The sequence below is a fragment of the Epinephelus lanceolatus genome, chromosome 12 (genome assembly GCF_041903045.1).
Source record: "Epinephelus lanceolatus isolate andai-2023 chromosome 12, ASM4190304v1, whole genome shotgun sequence".
NCBI classification, from domain to species: domain Eukaryota; kingdom Metazoa; phylum Chordata; class Actinopteri; order Perciformes; family Serranidae; genus Epinephelus; species Epinephelus lanceolatus.
In genome coordinates this window covers 23,993,890-24,011,399 of record NC_135745.1, presented here as the reverse complement: position 1 = coordinate 24,011,399, position 17,510 = coordinate 23,993,890, and the positions used below count along the sequence as shown (strand labels likewise).

The 17,510-nt window shown below is 42.0% G+C and overlaps 1 protein-coding gene across 1 annotated transcript in view; it reads right to left on the bottom strand.

The window, feature by feature from the left end:
• gpr158b (G protein-coupled receptor 158b) overlaps positions 1-17,510 on the bottom strand; it is a 139,801-nt gene that overhangs the window by 7,323 nt on the left and 114,968 nt on the right. The window contains exon 9 of the mRNA XM_033649587.2: positions 3,163-3,268. Coding sequence (XP_033505478.2) covers positions 3,163-3,268 — 106 coding nt within the window. The remainder of the gene's footprint in view (positions 1-3,162; positions 3,269-17,510) is intronic.

The window sequence follows — 17,510 nt, the reverse complement described above, 5'->3', positions numbered from 1 at the left end:
ATATTATGGCAAGAACCAATCAGCTAACTAAAGAAAAACGAGTGGCCATCATTACTTTAAGAAATGAAGGTCAGTCAGTCCGGAAAATTGCAAAAACTTTAAATGTGTCCCCAAGTGGAGTCGCAAAAACCATCAAGCGCTACAAGGAAACTGGCACACATGAGGACCGACCCAGGAAAGGAAGACCAAGAGTCACCTCTGCTTCTGAGGATAAGTTCATCCGAGTCACCAGCCTCAGAAATCGCAAGTTAACAGCAGCTCAGATCAGAGACCAGATGAATGCCACACAGAGTTCTAGCAGCAGACCCATCTCTAGAACAACTGTTAAGAGGAGACTGCGCCAATCAGGCCTTCATGGTCAAATAACTGCTAGGAAACCACTGCTAAGGAGAGGCAACAAGCAGAAGAGATTTGTTTGGGCCAAGAAACACAAGGAATGGACATTAGACCAGTGGAAATCTGTGCTTTGGTCTGATGAGTCCAAATTTGAGATCTTTGGTTCCAGCCGCCGTGTCTTTGTGAGACGCAGAAAAGGTGAACGGATGGATTCCACATGCCTGGTTCCCACTGTGAAGCATGGAGGAGGAGGTGTGATGGTGTGGGGGAGTTTTGCTGGTGACACTGTTGGGGATTTATTCAAAATTGAAGGCACACTGAACCAGCATGGCTACCACAGCATCCTGCAGCGACATGCCATCCCATCCGGTTTGCGTTTAGTTGGACGATCATTTATTTTTCAACAGGACAATGACCCCAAACACACCTCCAGGCTGTGTAAGGGCTATTTGACCAAGAAGGAGAGTGATGGAGTGCTGCGGCAGATGACCTGGCCTCCACAGTCACCGGACCTGAACCCAATCGAGATGGTTTGGGGTGAGCTGGACCGCAGAGTGAAGGCAAAGGGGCCAACAAGTGCTAAACACCTCTGGGAACTCCTTCAAGACTGTTGGAAAACCATTTCAGGTGACTACCTCTTGAAGCTCATGGAGAGAATGCCAAGAGTGTGCAAAGCAGTAATCAGAGCAAAGGGTGGCTATTTTGAAGAAACTAGAATATAAAACATGTTTTCAGTTATTTCACCTTTTTTTGTTAAGTACATAACTCCACATGTGTTCATTCATAGTTTTGATGCCTTCAGTGAGAATCTACAATGTAAATAGTCATGAAAATAAAGAAAACGCATTGAATGAGAAGGTGTGTCCAAACTTTTGGCCTGTACTGTATGCTATTCTCACATAAATGTTTCTTGCGATTGTTTCGACTGTTACCCAAACTGTGTAAAACAAATTTAAATTTATGCAGCTCAGTTTTCGCCAACATTAATCTCCTCCTTGGAGAGAAACAAAAGGTGAGTTGAGGTTGTATTAATACAATAACACATTAAACTGAGAAGTGATTTTGACTTTTCATGGCCGTATTATTTAGCTTTGCTTAAATAACAAATGTGAGAACACAGAGAAAGCAAATATTTAGCCCAGATTCAGGAACAGACGCTGTGTGAGATTAACATCCTCCCATTGTGCTTAATTATCCCAGTGTACTCGACTGTCTCGCACTTCTGAGGTGCCTAATTAAGAAAGAATGAAGGAACGGAGAGCGCTGATGGTGTATTGCATTTCTCTCACAGCAGGAGAATTAAATGTTTTCCATCAGACTTGAGAGATTGCACATAAAGATACCCGCGGGAGCGCTTAGCTAAATTACAGTAACCACTAACCCAGTTTGAACGAGTTTAAGGTAATGGTAGCAAATGTGCCTGTGTGCATCTGTGTGTGTTCTACATCGCTAATATCAAATGAACTTAAGATGATTAATGGACCTCTCTCTGCACAGGCTACAGTACAGCAGTGGCCATTATGAAAGTCTCTCTGTATTCAAGGTAACCTCCATGAAGCTCATTCGCCAGAGTAAATGTTGGCATTGTAAGTCTCTGCAAACCACAGATATGTTTCCTTTATATGTTATTGTGCAGTGAATACGCTGAAACTTTACGTTTGGTTATGGTTAGGAAAAGATCATGTTTTGACTTAAAATATCCACTTTTGGTGGCAAAAAAACACCCAATATCCGTGGCACTATACCAGCTCGAAATACAGTAATGTCTCAGTAAAAAACAATCGCATTTCATGGCACTATCCTGGCAGAAAACGCAGCAATGTCTCGGTAAACACAACCGCTTTTAATGGCACTATCCCGGCAGGAAACGTGGCAATGTGTCAGTAAAAGCTTGCTGCTGTTTGAGGCACTATCCAGGCAGGAACACAACACAGCAGCGGAAAAGCAGCGATGTCTTGTTCAAAACTACCAGTTTTCATGGCACCATACCAACAGGATACATGGCAGAGTTTTAGTAAAAAACAATTGCTTTTTGTGGCACTATCCTGGCAGGAAATGCATCAATGTCTCAGTTAATACAAATGCTTTTCATGGCACTATCCTCCGTGGAAAAACAGCGACAGGTCGTTAAAAAAAACAACCATATTTGGTGGCTAAAAATCTGCTGGAAACAAAGCAATCACTCGCTAAAAGACAATCAGTTTGCCATTTACTGGTCTTGAACTGTGGTCTATGCAACGACAGCTACAAAATAAATTTAATGCGATTGCAATAAAATGTTTTATTGCACACTTAGAGTTTAGGCACACATGAGTTCCATAGAAACCAGACAACTTTGGTGGTAGAGCACTAGAATTTGCCTGTTATTTAAGTGTAATTCAGATCCTTTACTTTAGTACCATTAGAACAATGTAAAAATACTCCACTACAAGTAAACGTACTACATTTAAAATCTTACTTGAGTGAAAGTACATAAGCATTATCAACAAAATATACTTAAAATTAAAGTAAGCAGTAAAATGTCCCTTATGCCTGATATATTATTGTGTATTACACTATTAGGTAGTTAATACTGATGCATTCATGTTTAAGTAGCATTTAACTGATGCAGCTGGTTGAGATAGAGCCTGTACTTTTGTACAGTTAGGTAGTTTTGCCCAGTGGTTTTCAGCCTAAGGGTCAAGATAAATTGGATATACTTTAGTAAAGTAAAAGTAAATCAGTGCAACTCTTGAGTAAATCTTCTCAGTGACTTCCGGCCGCTGACTGACAGCCCAGGGAACTAATACCCGACATGGTTCATGAACTGCAGGTATGGAGTGTTACCTTTGGAACGAGCAGCAGGCCCAGAGTCACAGTCACAGTCAGATGAGTGTGAGCAAAGAACAACATGAGCATCCAGTCAGGGTGCAGCCCTGGCACCAGAGAGAACCTGCGGAAAAACACATCTGTTCATTCACCAGCACTTTTATTAAAATTAATATTTGAAAGGCAGTTAAACGGAGTACCTGGTGTGCCTGTGAAATAAGCTAAGACACACACACAGACACATTAAAAGCAGCCTTTGTGTGATTCTCTGGACGAGGAGAACAGAATGTTCTACTACAACCCCGAGGCGGTCTCGACTTCAAAACCAGTAAACAGAAACATTACAGTAAAATGGAGGGGGAAATGATAAAAGTAGCAGTTTACTGGAGCCAATATACTGCTTCTTTAGACAGGCAATCTGTAAAGGTTATGAAGGATTTCTTCATCTACATTTGGTTTTAAGTGTAGTACAGTTACTTTGTGACAAGGCAAGATGGACTATGAATGGGACGACCTCATACTGTAGAGCAACACATAGCTGCCAAAATAAACCTGAGAATACAAGACAGTCCTCCCCTTAAAAACAACCCCGTAGGTCATTTGTACAAGCAGCTTCTTACAACGAATACTTACATTTAGTGTAGACAGCGACCTCTAGTGACTGTAGTAATACTGACTTGAGCAAAGCAGGAAGTCAGGTCACACAGTATAAAGAGCAACAAAGTCCACATAGGGAGTGAGTTGGGGTGGATAGATAAGTAAAACAAAAGCTGGACCTTGAGACCACTGTTCATGTCCCGTGTGACACTAGAAAGTCAACATTACATTGAGTTATTTCAAGTTACATACATACCCATGGTCATGTTACATACTTCAGGTCACGTTGTTACGTAATGTGTTGCCCAACCATGATTCTTTTCCTAAATCTAACCAAACAAAGACCCCAATCTAACCAAGTGACCAAACTGTGAATTACAACTTCTTCCCCAAAATACTTTTTTCCATAGACTTACATTGTGAAACAGACATCTGAAAATCAGTGGATGAATGTTTTTTAACATCACACCACCTGCAAAATGACTCAGTTCACTCTCAGGATTTGATTCATTCTATCTGATAACATTTTAAAAGTCCAAAGGAGCCCACAATAAAATAATTTTATCCCCATTCAAGTTACAGAAGCACTAAACCAGGAGTTAGCTGCTCGTCCAGCTGAAGTCTCTGGTGCACCTCCTCTAACGGCCCATGGACGCTGAAGGTCAAGGTAATTTTATATGTGGATATTAACGTTCTTTTGCTTCATGCACCACTGGCAATTTTCATAGGAATTAATGGGAACCCAACCCCAGCGCTGTATCCTGTTCTCTGGATGCATCTGTGAACCTTACTGGTAAGAAAGTTGATCTTCCTAGGAAGGCAAAGGTAAGAACCACCCTGCTCCGCCTTACTCTGCCTCTGATTGACTTATCCTGACATTCTCACCCTAACTAATCTCACTCCCCTTGCCTAAACCTAATAAACCCAACCAACCAAGGCAACGACTACTGGCCATTTAGAGGGAGAGTGGGGTGGGTCATGCCTTCACCATCCTGGGAAAAAAACTGGGCAACTCGTAGAGGCACTAATTTGAGAAGATGTTCTTGTGGGTTGTATTAGAGCAGGGGTGTCAACTCATTTTAGTTCAGGTGCCCTTACATAATAATCTGAACCCCTTCAAATGTTTCCCTTTTTTTTTTTTTTTACTGTAAATTCATTCTGACAACATTTACAAAACAGATGATGAACAGCCTCTCAGGAAAATATGTCCAAATTCAACAGTTATGTCTCAGTTTGTCCACATGAAGAAGGAAACAGGTAAAGTTGTCTGCTGCCTTGCAAACCATTTACAATCTGAAGTTTTGTCAGTGTGATGTCGTGTTCACGTCAAACACAACGTGAATTTTCACATCACTTTACTCGCCCAAGTTTGAACGCTATAATATTTTGTGTTGACTCACTTCATACACGCGAATAACTTGTATCATACACGTGTGAATTTGCTGAATGAACTTCTGTCGGTACATCCTCGACGTCATACATCCCCAGAGGATGTCAATAGGCCCGTTTCCACTGAAGAAATTCCTGGTACTAACTGGGGGGCAGGAACTACTACAGGAACGTCCTCTCGCTCAGCCTTCTCAACCGCTGTGTCTCCACCTGGTCTCCACTGAGAGAGCGGAGTAGGAGGAAGGTTCCTGTAAAGTTACCGGGCTCTGGATGTGATGTAATCATTGCGCAACCATTTTGACCGGGGCGATGTAGTGGCGTAGGGACGCTGTTAGCTGTTAGCCGATAGCGGTGTCTGTAATAACTCACTAAACTCACAAAGTGGCCCGTGAAAAAAATATTTTTTCCAGCGGATGTCTTAGTTACAACATGATTGAGCTAACTGGAGTAGTTTCATGTCGTTTCCGACAACGGGAGGCTTTTAACAGATGACGTCCTGATGTTAGCTTTGCTGCTGCTGTTAGCTGTCCCTGTCAGCTGCAGCCACTGATGCTTTCTAGACATTGTGATTTCCCAAAACTGAATACATACCACACATAGCAACACAAAACTGCTTTGCTAGCTCAATCATGTTGTAACTATGATATCCGCTGGAAAAACTATGTTTTTCACGGACCGGTTATTGAGTTTTTTTACATGGTGGAGGAAGCTATATGAACGAGCTAACCCTCGTCTGCTGAGTTTTAAAAATGCCGGCTATTTTGTCGCTTTCTGTTGACATCACATCCCACCTTGAGTATATCCAATCAGCACCAAGTAACCCCCAAGCCCCAGCCAGGAGTTTCTCGGGGCCGTTCTGAGTACCTAGTCCGAGGCAGGGACTGTGTCCGAAAGGCCCACTGGCATACTGCATACTACTACCGAAGCGCCCAGACAACATACAAGATATCAAGGAGAGAGGAGAAAAAAAGTAAAAGAAAACAGTGTAGTGCAATTAACTGCAACAACTATCAGTGGAACACCCCGCACCTGGCCTTCCACCGTTTCCCGAAGGATCCCGACAAGTAAGAACTCCTGAGGTGTAAGTTTTAAAGTGTTTTAATATCAATTTAATATGCCAGTTTTGGAGGGAAGGTAATACACACACATTATATATATATATATATATACATATATATATATATATATATATATATATACACACACATATACACATGTGTATGTGTATATATACAGTACAGGCCAAAAGTTTGGACACACCTTCTCATTCAATGCGTTTTCTTTATTTTCATGACTATTTACATTGTAGATTCTCACTGAAGGCATCAAAACTATGAATGAACACATGTGGAGTTATGTACTTAACAAAAAAAGGTGAAATAACTGAAAACATGTTTTATATTCTAGTTTCTTCAAAATAGCCACCCTTTGCTCTGATTACTGCTTTGCACACTCTTGGCATTCTCTCCATGAGCTTCAAGAGGTAGTCACCTGAAATGGTTTCCACTTCACAGGTGTGCCTTATCAGGGTTAATTAGTGGAATTTCTTGCTTTATCAATGGGGTTGGGACCATCAGTTGTGTTGTGCAGAAGTCAGGTTAATACACAGCCGACAGCCCTATTGGACAACTGTTAAAATTCATATTATGGCAAGAACCAATCAGCTAACTAAAGAAAAACGAGTGGCCATCATTACTTTAAGAAATGAAGGTCAGTCAGTCCAGAAAATTGCAAAAACTTTAAATGTGTCCCCAAGTGGAGTCGCAAAAACCATCAAGCGCTACAAGGAAACTGGCACACATGAGGACCGACCCAGGAAAGGAAGACCAAGAGTCACCTCTGCTTCTGAGGATAAGTTCATCCGAGTCACCAGCCTCAGAAATCGCAAGTTAACAGCAGCTCAGATCAGAGACCAGATGAATGCCACACAGAGTTCTAGCAGCAGACCCATCTCTAGAACAACTGTTAAGAGGAGACTGTGCCAATCAGGCCTTCATGGTCAAATAGCTGCTAGGAAACCACTGCTAAGGAGAGGCAACAAGCAGAAGAGATTTGTTTGGGCCAAGAAACACAAGGAATGGACATTAGACCAGTGGAAATCTGTGCTTTGGTCTGATGAGTCCAAATTTGAGATCTTTGGTTCCAGCCGCCGTGTCTTTGTGAGACGCAGAAAAGGTGAACGGATGGATTCCACATGCCTGGTTCCCACTGTGAAGCATGGAGGAGGAGGTGTGATGGTGTGGGGGTGTTTTGCTGGTGACACTGTTGGGGATTTATTCAAAATTGAAGGCACACTGAACCAGCATGGCTACCACAGCATCCTGCAGCGACATGCCATCCCATCCGGTTTGCGTTTAGTTGGACGATCATTTATTTTTCAACAGGACAATGACCCCAAACACACCTCCAGGCTGTGTAAGGGCTATTTGACCAAGAAGGAGAGTGATGGAGTGCTGCGGCAGATGACCTGGCCTCCACAGTCACCGGACCTGAACCCAATCGAGATGGTTTGGGGTGAGCTGGACCGCAGAGTGAAGGCAAAGGGGCCAACAAGTGCTAAACACCTCTGGGAACTCCTTCAAGACTGTTGGAAAACCATTTCAGGTGACTACCTCTTGAAGCTCATGGAGAGAATGCCAAGAGTGTGCAAAGCAGTAATCAGAGCAAAGGGTGGCTATTTTGAAGAAACTAGAATATAAAACATGTTTTCAGTTATTTCACCTTTTTTTGTTAAGTACATAACTCCACATGTGTTCATTCATAGTTTTGATGCCTTCAGTGAGAATCTACAATGTAAATAGTCATGAAAATAAAGAAAACGCATTGAATGAGAAGGTGTGTCCAAACTTTTGGCCTGTACTGTATATATACAGTCAGGTCCATAATTATTTGGACAATGATACAGTTGTTGTCATTTTGGCTCTGTACACCACCACAATGGGTTTTAAATGAAACAATGAATACCTGCTTAAAGTGCAGACTCTCAGCTTTCATTTAAGGCTTTTTTCAAAAATGTAGTATGAACCGTGTAGGAATTACAACCATTTCTTCACACAGTCCCCTGACTTTAAGGGCTCATAAGTATTTGGACAAACTAACATAATCATCAATTAAACAGTCAGTTTTAATACTTGGTTGCAAATCCTTTACAGTCAATGACTGCCTGAAGTGTTGGACACATAGACATCATCAGATGCTGGGTTTCTTCCCTGGTGATGCTCTGCCAGCCCTTTACTGCAGCCGTCTGCACTTCCCGCTTGTGTTTTGGGTGTTTTGCCCTCAGTTTTGGCTTCAGCAAGAGAAACGCATGTTCAGTTGGATTCAGGTCAGATGATATGACTTGGCCATTGCACAACATTCCACTTCTTTGCCTTAAAAATGTCTTTGGTTGCTTTTGCAGTATGCTTCAGGTCAATGTCCATCTGCACTGTGAAGCATCGTCCAATGAGTTTTGAAGCATTTGGTTGAATCTGAGCAGATAATGTAGCCCCAAACACTTCAGCTTTCATCCTGCTGCTCTTGTCAGCAGTCACATCATCAATAAATACAAGAGAACCAGTTCCACTGGCAGCCATACATGGCCATGACATAACAGTACCTCCACCATGCTTCACTGATGAGGTGGTATGCTTTGGATCATGAGCAGTTCCTTCCCTTCTTCCTTCTCTTGTCTTCCCATCATTCTGGTAGTTGATCTTTGTTTTATCTGTCCATAGTATGCTGTTCCACAACTGTACAGGCTTTTTAGATGGTTTTTGACAAACTCTAATCTGGCCTTCCATTTTTAAGGCTAACCAATGGTTTGCATCTTGTGATAAACCCTCTGTATTTATTCTAGTGAAGTCTTGTCTTGCTTACAAGAGCAGCAGGATGAAAGCTGAAGTGTTTGGGGCACCATTATCTGCTCAGATTCAATTAAATGCTTCAAAACTCATTGGATGATGCTTCACAGTGCAGATGGACATTGACCTGAAGCATATTGCAAAAGCAACCAAAGACATTTTTAAGGCAAAGAAGTGGAATGTTGTGCAATGGCCAAGTCATATCATCTGACCTGAATCCAACTGAACATGCGTTTCTCTTGCTGAAGCCAAAACTGAGGGCAAAACACCCAAAACACAAGCAGGAAGTGCAGACGGCTGCAGTAAAGGGCTGGCAGAGCATCACCAGGGAAGAAACCCAGCATCTGATGATGCCTATGTGTCCAACACTTCAGGCAGTCATTGACTGTAAAGGATTTGCAACCAAGTATTAAAACTGACTGTTTAATTGATGATTATGTTAGTTTGTCCAAATACTTATGAGCCCTTAAAGTTGGGGGACTGTGTGAAGAAATGGTTGTAATTCCTACACGGTTCATACTACATTTTTGAAAAAAGCCTTAAATGAAAGCTGAGAGTCTGCACTTTAAGCAGGTATTCATTGTTTCATTTAAAACCCATTGTGGTGGTGTACAGAGCCAAAATGATGACAACTGTATCATTGTCCAAATAATTATGGACCTGACTGTATATATGTATATATATATATATATATATGTAATGTAACAAAGTGTGCGTGTAGTTAAATCTGTATTGATGCGCTGCTCCAGCCGCTGGCTGCCGTTGCTCCGCCATCATGATGTTTTGAATCTTGCCGGGCAGCGAGCACGTTGCATTTAAATAGGAGACTGATGAGGGCGGTAACATGCCATGCAACGTCTACGATGAAGAAGAAGACGGAGAAGAAGCCCGCGGTGCATTTTGGGTAAGTAGTAGCCCTGCAGTATGCTCTGTGATCATACTACAATGTAGGCGTGTTTAGTAGGGGTGGTAGCATACTACTCCTCCCTACTACAGTTTCAGACATACTACATACTAATTTGGTCTACTACAATCCATACTACTTAGCCTTTCGGACGCAGCCAGGGACTTGTTTAGCCCCTGTAAAAATTCCGGAACTCTGTCCTTGGTGGTGGTTCCTGCGGTGGAGACACGCACCAACGGCCCCGGCCCCGTAAATTTACCCCGAAGTTCCTGCGGTGGAAACGGGCCTAATGCTGATTGGCTATCGTGGTGTGAATCAGTTGCTTAAGTTCAGATTTTTCAACTCTGGCGAATAAACATGTGACGCAAAATCACGCTACTAGCTTCATTCCTGCTGTTTAATTTGTGTCTTTTGCATTGTGTTCATTGCGCCGCCCAGAGGGAATCCGCATCTAATTGCATCTTTTCATGAATTTCACTCATGTGAATTGTTTTATTCACTCTTGGTGTGAACACAACATCAGAGACTGAACAGTTCTGGTGTATGTTTGACACACCCGTATTAGAGGGTAGGAACAATCGAAATGTGGTTGTATGGGAGGAATGTAGCCATGCTAGACGCTGAGATATTTCACTTTATTTCCCTTTATTTACCTCAAAGACCATCCCAGACTGCATCCGCCCACATGCAGACTCTATACAGAATGTAGATTGATGCAATATTTTACAGGCTTGCCGCCCTTCACTTGGAAAAATTTATTTTACTGCTGTTATTTTAAAGCTCGGCACGATTAGGCTCCTGCTTATATTAGTTTTGTTTACTCTCTCTGAGCCCGATGGCTGATTGAAATTCTCTGGTCGGCAGAGGAAAAATTATGTGTCCCCTTCACTTTTTTGATCTATGGCACTCTTCTAATCATTATTTAATCATTAATCATCCGCTTGCTTTTGCTTCACCTTAATTATTTCATTTAATTTTAACCATCTGTTGCTGTTATTTTGAAACTGCACAGTTATTTGTCACGTTTAAAAAAAGTGCTACATATTAAAAAAAAGTTTAAAGAGCAGAGCAAAGACAGTTTTCTGTGACCATCAGCAAAACACCCAATCATGTAATCCTGCACCAAAGAATTGTGTCCCATTTCTGTCACCACTCACCGACTCCAGACAGAATCTTTGTCAAAGCTCACAGCAGCAACTTTGGTAGCTCCTGGTTTCTTCTAAACACTTGTCATCATTCCCATTATTGTAGCACTTTTGAATCATGCTTTGTATTGTGTTCACGAGTGCCAGCACAGGTAATAATTGCTCCAATTATTACTGCAGAATGTGAAAAGTACACAAAAGCCTAAATGGGCTCTAATGAGTGGCTGCATTTGGCAAAATCCAGGCACCATGACAGATAAATCAATGCAATTATTACACAGCATCAAACTGAGGGTTGTGTATTTTGTGCAAAGTCTGTGAAAAGATTCCTATGTGCCAAAATGCTTGTTGTGTGTGTGTATACTTGTACTTGCTACATAGGAAGGACCATGACACATTTTTAAGCAATACATTGAGGACATTTTTGGAAAGTGGGGACATTTTGGCCGGTCCTCACCTCTTTAAAGAACTGTTTGAGTGTTAGGACTTGAATTTAAGGTTCAGGTTTGAATTAAGGCCCTGACTCACTAAGCTGACTGTCGGCTGTCGTTCAATGTTGGACCATCTGTCGCCCTACTTTTTGCAGTGTGTCCCGCACCGTTGGCACTAGTGGGCTCTTGTAAGCTCTTTTTCGGCTGATTCAGGATGTTGAACCGGTGTCAGCGTTCGTTCACTAACTGGCAGAGCCTGTTGGTGAACGAAATCCCTCTAACTGCAGTTCAGCTCAGTGCATGAGAATGGAAATAAGTAAGGTAGTGCTTCCCACTGAAAGTCAGAGGTGCAAATCATCAGTCAGACATCCTTCAGTTGACTGAGATTCCTTCAAGTCAAGCAGTCGATTTTTGTTTGTTTCTTTTTTGTTAGTCAATATGCAGTGTACTTTTGCGGAAGTTCTGGTCCCCAGATTTAGCTGCAGAGTAAGCTCTCCTTGCTTTCACAAAGGTCTTCGGTACAAGCAGCTGCGTACACAGAGGCAGCTGCCCGGGGGTAGAGAGGCTTTGCCTCGTAAGGCTCCGAAATAACATTATCTTCTGCCTCCTGCTTTGAAGTGGTGAATTTACAGCTCAAATGTTCTTAATATGACACAGTCTCTGGCTTTTGTTTGATATTTAGTGTCAGCAAAAAATCGTGTTGCACATTTTCAATCTGTTATTAGCATAGTTAGCTTAGCTACTACATTACGTGAAATGTCATTATCACAAACTCTCGCGATATAAATAAAGGAATGACAGCTCAACAGGAAAGTAAACAAACAGCAAAAGTCAAGATGGTGTGAGATCAAAACAAACTTGTTATATAAGGTAAGATTATGTTTTTTGCCGAAACAGTTCGTATTTGTTTGTGTTATTGTTCACTAGCGCACGGTAGATATAATTATTTCTTTAAATATCAGGTTGTGTTGTTCATGTACTAACTGGCTAACTAGCCTGAATCTGTCCTGTCGGTCTTCTGGTTTCGCTTTTTAAATGACGCATCAGACTACCACCTTATTTTCTCTGACGCAGGTGCAGAACATATATTCTAGTTGGCTTCTGGCTGTAGTCTTTTCATTGTGTTCGCTTGCAACTTTTTTGCTGAGGCACAAATGACTTGAGGTGACCCAACATTTGACCTTCGACACCACTACTTAGTTTATGTCGATTTGGTGTGTCTGGGTCTTTAGGTTGAGGTTAGGGTAAGCACTGGTGTTAGGCATTAAGTTGTGATAGGTGAGGTTAGGGTATAGGGGCTTGGGAATACATTTTGTCAGTGAGGGTCCCCACAAAGGTAGAAGTACAAGGATGTGTGTGTGTGTGTGTGTGTGTGTGTGTAAGATAGAGAGAGTTGTTTTCTCATTGTTTGTTGGAAATCCATCAAGGTGGCTCAGAGGTTGTTGGTCTTTTGTCATCACTCCCACTAATCATATTCAGATTCATAATTCACATTGGATATCCAAAAGCACAGTGTGTGTGTGTGTGTGTGTGTGTGTGTGTGTTTGTTTTCATCAATACTTCCACACCACACACACGCGCACACACACACACACACACACACAAGTCCAGCCTTATCTCTGGGCCACAGTCGCAGACCGACTCTGTCAGCTCACCAAAGAAATGCTTCTGTTTTATTCCTCAGCAAGCGAGAACAGCTTGATTTATAACAGTTTCACACCACTGATGAAGGTGTACCCATCGGACTTTTCAGTTTCTCAACAGATTAAAAGGATGTGATCTTTTTCTTTTTATCCAACTGAGTACAATAGGCTGCTGCCAAAATGAAAGAATATTCAATCACCAACAGTTTTATCGGAGAAAGTGTGACAAATGGAATTTTTAGCCCCAGGCTCCTGCAGGAGGACTGTAAAAAACACCTGACCGGTTTTATTCCCACTGCAACAGGATTGACAAAGTATTCTTTGCTTTAGGAGTGTTTTAAAAATGTGTGCATTACCACGATTCTTTGAACAGTTGTGTTTTTTCAACCCACATTCAGGCACATAAAAAACAGCTTGCCTGTAAATAAGCTCCTAAGAGGCACACAGGAACGCATAGTTGTCAGAATTCACCGAGTCGAATCGGATTTTACAGTCCAACACGATGATTCAATCATTTACAATATCATTCTCAGGTGAGGCAGTAATGCATTCTTCCAAACCTCCCACATGCGTTTAATGCTAAACAAAGACGTTTCCCTTTTTCCAAACAGTCCGTACCTTCAGCTGTGTTACTACCTCACAGAACGCTCAGATGTACGTGTATTCTAAAATGGATGAAAAGAGGCATTATGCATCTCAATCAAGTTTCAAGTCTGCAGGCTGATTTTCATGCAACACAAACATGAAAGGGCTGCCTGAAGGTAGAAAAATCCCATTCATCAAACCAGCCTCAGGTCTGCTCTGCAAAGATTTTGACACAGGTTTTCAAATGCGTGATAAAATGAGGGCATCCGAACCAGAAAATGTTGAGACATTTAGCTTCAACTTGAGACAAACTAGGCTTGTAAAACTTTGTGGCCTAAGCTGTTGCAGTATTGTTCTGTGTAAGATATGACACATGACAGAAAACACTGGCAAACATTAGATAATTCTAATCAGTTTTGGGCAGCTAAACAAACTGAAAACACAACACTGGCTTACTATCATTTTTAAAAGTTGGTATAGCCAAGATGGTTTTACTTGTTTACCTGTTTTCTGTCAGACCTGCCTCGTTAGACCTTCCCTGTTCCCAGAGACCTCCCTTCACACCTGTTCTGCATTAGTCCTGTTTGCTCCAACCTAGTGTTCCCCTCCATACCCTTGTCATCAGAGTTTTGCCCGTGTCCTCTTTCTCCAGCTGTGGCTCGTTCTTGTGATTAGTTTTCTGTGTATATATACCCGTCTGTTTCCCTTTGGTCTTTGCCTGCGTTTTTGGTGTCAGTCCCTGCTCTGTTTCTTTCCCGAGGCCTGTACTACAAAGTCAGTTCAACTTACCCAGGACATCTTCTCGTTTTCTGGTTTGACTAAGACTAACCCTAACCTTGGCCGTCTGGATAGCTGGTACTACAAAGCTGGTTATCAACTAGTTCAGTCAACTCTGGGTTTTCCTATTCAGCCACAAGCGCATTCATATAAAAGAGGCAGGATTTTTAATTGTGAGCGTCATCATCAGAACCATGAATGAAGTAGGCTGCTTCATATGATATGTGATGAAACAGTAGCCTAAGTGTTTTGTAGATGAGACAGTAACATGTCAGTGGCATGAGATGTAAACGACAAGCTGTAATCTGAAAACGGAAAATCCAGAAGCATTGAAAACACTATCTAAAAGTTCACCATCATCCAAGACATAAATTACGTGCAGGTGTCACTGAGCTTTATGTGACATAAGTATAGAATATTTTTTGCTGTTTAGTTGGATGATGATGAAACTGCTCTGAATATGTCACATAAAACACTTTAAAGTAACACCAGTTGCTGCTGAAGTAAAGAGTGTAAAAGTAGTTAATGACTGACGAGGTATGTTCCATTTATAATAACAGGAGCTAATTAACAGAGTGGATTATTTTACTAATAAAATATTATCTCTTTCCCCAGCTCTCATCATGTAGGTGTCTCGTTATTTTAAGCTGTAGTGATGAAATCAGTGTAAAAGAAACAGCACTATCACTGCGGACTAAAATAAACTTAATAATTTCAAATAGTGCTAAAATCAAGTGTTTAGTGTGTAAATGATCTCTCCATTTGTCAGAAGCTCTGTTTCAAAACCATGGAAAGAGAGCCCTGGAAATATTAAATGATTCTACTGACCTGTAACAACATATGGGCTGCTCTTTTTTTACCTGTCACTTTCTCTCATGGCTACTTTTTTCTTCAGTGATCTGATTGGTCAGATTTCAGGATGTTGACAGGTTGTGATCCGATACCCTAAAGTTAACTGTTCAATATAACTTACCATGGTGATTATTCCCGTTAAAAAGAGAGCCATCTTCGTAGTACTGAAAACCCAGTGTTGCCAACTAACTTATCTAAACATGTTATTTGTCTCATCTTTTGTCATGTTTAACTGACGTGTTTCAAAGGCATCTGCGTATTGTGAACATAACAGAACACAATACGAATTAAAACTGTAATTTTCAATAATGATAAGCAACATTTATGTGACATATCTTATTTACACGAGCACTACGAGCAGTCAGAAGCAGGTGTAGATTTGCTGAGATACACGTAGATTTCCTTCTGTGAACAGTTTACACACAAATTCATTCTGCTCACGTTTCATGACTGAGACCCAATAAGTGGCTCTGTTGCTGCCAAATGCTCCTCTGTGTTCACTAACTAGTCGCCAGCTTTGTCAGTCTGCAGTTTGGTACGTGGTGTACAGTGGGTGTGCTCTGTGTGCTCTAACCGAGTTTGGGCTGTTTCTGGTAACTACTAAGGGTTCTTTCAATATGTAAATATCAGCACTTAGTACTATATACTGAAAGCCTTTCCTTTACGGTGGTGACTCTTCACAGCCATCTGAAGGCAGCAGGTATCTGTTCCATCTGCAGTGTCCAACTAGAAATGTTGCGCACTGTCAAGCCACAATTAAGCACGGCAGATTTACAGTTACATTTTGTGCAACCAGCGTCAGACTGTTGTAAAATAACCACAGATCCCCCAGGGCTTATGCGCACATCAAACATGTTGTTTTGATTAATTATTCTCTCTGCACATCAATGGGCATGTTGGAGACTGACACACTGAAAACAACTCACGAAGCTCCACAAAATAAAAAAAAATAAAAAAAATTATGAATCACTTAAAACTTCTCACTTTGCTCATAACTCCCTCAGGACTGTCTGTTCCTGTCAGTCTTTCACCTGGTGTCTCCATCCTGAACACCAGGAGCCGGTTGCACCAACTGGTCTTTACTACGCCTGGTCGTAACTCCTAAGATGGTCTTTGTTAAGACCAGTCTTAAGGAGTGGACTTATGCCGGTTGCACCAACAGGGCTTACGCCTGGTCTTAGCTACGCTGGTTTTAGCTGTGCGCGTCCATGTGAATGCCCCCGGAATGCCCCACGCGGCCTGCCTAGAGGAGCGCGGTGACGTTAAATGACGTGCCGCTGAATCACCCCGTGTGCTTGACAGATGACAATTGACAGTTGACAGCCCCTCTCATCTGTGTTGACAGTTTATTTACAGTTTAAGATTTGAAGAAAACATTGAGGATCAACGAAAAACTTTACCGACACTGAAATTACAAAATTAATCAAGCTGTACAGCGAGCACAGAGACGTATCACAAATAAGAAAAACAATCGGTATGGGCAGAGATAACGGGGCACATCAATACGTGTTCAGACTCTGGCTGCCTTCATACAGAGGCTGACATGAGGAAGAAGTGGAAAGATCTTCTCAGCAAGGCAAAAAAATACATCTCCAAAAAAAATCATCCAACTGGCGGGGGTCCTCCCCGAAAACCTCAATTTACAGTGACATCATTGTTGACGTATTGGGGGAGGATTCCCCTGCCTGGTGGGAAGGCTGGTGGTAGTGCTGCGTTGCAGCCCAACACAAACTGTAAATTCGGTGACAGCTCTTCAGTAAGTTCAAACAGATCTCTCCTACCAAATTGAAACGTCTCAATCAGCTCCTCGTCATTATATAGGCTATGTCCAATTGATTCTGTCCCTAATTACCCTCTCCCGTCTAAATGCCCGCTCGTATACCGACAGTGGATGAGACGTGCCATAATCAAGCTGCGCTCTCTGCGCTCTAGAGCGCATGAGCGCAGCTTGATAATGACCTTACACCTGCTCTTGACTAGGTGTAAGATTTACGCCCGGTCTTAGTGAGAAGAAGGCTTAAGCCCTGTTGGTGCAACCGGCGTAACTATTAGGTCAGACTTAGAACGCCAAGTTACAACTGACTTAGCTTAAGACCAGGCTTAAGACCAGTTAGTGCAACCGGCCCCAGGTAACCAGGGTAATGGCTGTGTGCATCATCGGTTTCTAAATGAGGCTGGCCAGAGTGTCACCTGAAGCAGCA